The following is a 1,875-nucleotide window of genomic DNA, read 5'->3' on the forward strand; positions in this document are numbered from 1 at the left end:
TTATTTCTTTTTGATAATATAATAAAAGTTAATAATCAATAAAACTAATATTATAATTTTGTTCAATTAAAAAAATTTATTTATATCTTTGAAATCATGTGATTTTGTATTTATTATTCTATATTATTCCAAAAAAACTAAATAAAAATAAAAAATTAAACAAACTGATTTGAATCAAGTATTTAATTAGTAGATATTTAATTATTAAAGCATTGAAAATAAATAATTATATATTTATGTAATTATTAATTATTTATTCATATATATTTGCAATTAATTACGCAATTAATTAATTATAAATTCACTATAAATTCGTTGTGTAATTAATTACATTAATTAATATGTAAATCATGGAAAAATTGATTAATTAGAAAAATTTATTGACTTAACTATTTAGATAATCTAAGATGGACATTATATTTGATTAATTTAGTTCTTAATTTTATATTATAGTAAATAAATTTAACATCAATTAAGAATGTTAGATAACTGAATTCTAAATTTTAATCAAGTAATTTATAACATTATTTAAAAGTGTTTTTCGCCATATCATTTTCCTTTTTTCACATTACAAGATGACATACATTTGAATTTAACATTAAAATTAATTTGCTCTTCAGAAGGAAGACAAATATTGTCATCTTTTTGTATGCCTTCTTCATTTTCTTCATTATCTTCCTTGTCTTCATCTTCATCTTCCTCATCTTGTTCAAGTAATTGTTTTCTAGCCATTTGAACTACTTGCCACTCTTGATAATGACGCTTTCTCTTTGCTTCAAATGCTTTACGTTTTTCTAAAATTTTTGTACATATATTAAAATTGTTTTGTTACTCATATTTTAATAAATTTTTTTCTCTTTTTAATTAATTAAAACTATTTATTCTTTATAATATGTTTAATATTATCATGTTAATAAAAATTAAGATTAATTATTATTTCAATAAAATAATTACGTTAATAATAATTAATTTATAATCAAATTTTAAATATACATATTGCCTTTATAATTGATAATAATTAAAATATAAATTTTATGTTTATAAATAAAAATGTATAATTTATTACTCCTTACCTCTTTCTTCAAGAGTTTCAGTTTCTTCTTCATCTTCACTTGATTCTTCAAATATCTTTGGTTTACTGCTCTCTGCCAATCTGTAAAAAATAATAAAACAATAAAAAATGTAATCTATTAAAATTTAAAATAAGAAAAAATATATTATTTATGAATTTTTATCCATTTAATTATTTTTTTATTTATTAATATTAATAAAAGTACTTATAGAAACTGAATTTGTATAAACATAAGATATATTTGATTAAATCTATTCAATATTGAAAAAAATTTTCATTTTAATATATAAAGACGAATTATTTTTATTAAAGAAATTAAATATTTTGTATTATTAACAAAAACTTATTTTAATTTTTTTTGGTGAAATATATTTATGATGAATATATAAAATAATATAAAATAAAAGTTTATATTCTTTTTTCTTAATTTAAAAATATATAAACAAAAATGATATAAATACATATGACAAATAAATTATAATTATCTATAATATTTGGATATATTATATGAGGTTCACAAAATAATAAAGTTTATGTATTATGATAGAATGTTATAATATATTATAGTAAAATATGTATAAAAATTATTATAATATTTAGAAATTTATATTTGCTTTTTATTCTATATTTTTAAAATTTTGATTTAATTTTTTTTTTATATCAATAAAACTATTCATAAATAATCATTTTGAAATCAACATACTATAATATCTTATAATATTTTTTTAACAATTTTTTTTTTATTAATAATAGATTCGTATGTCTTAAGTACATATCACATTTTTTTTCTGGTATGTAACATT

General features: G+C 15.8%; 1 protein-coding gene across 1 annotated transcript; it reads right to left on the minus strand.

The window, feature by feature from the left end:
• Window positions 1–356: 356 nt before the first annotated feature.
• On the minus strand, window positions 357–1,187 carry LOC116186360 (protein phosphatase inhibitor 2-like; the record flags this gene model as incomplete). Its single annotated transcript, XM_031513391.1, has 2 exons — window positions 357–794; window positions 1,074–1,187. Coding segments are annotated over 2 exons (359 nt in total), but the record flags the coding sequence as incomplete, so codon positions are not given.
• Window positions 1,188–1,875: the final 688 nt, after the last annotated feature.

The sequence above is a fragment of the Apis dorsata genome, unplaced genomic scaffold (genome assembly GCF_000469605.1).
Source record: "Apis dorsata unplaced genomic scaffold, Apis dorsata 1.3 scaffold_40, whole genome shotgun sequence".
NCBI classification, from domain to species: domain Eukaryota; kingdom Metazoa; phylum Arthropoda; class Insecta; order Hymenoptera; family Apidae; genus Apis; species Apis dorsata.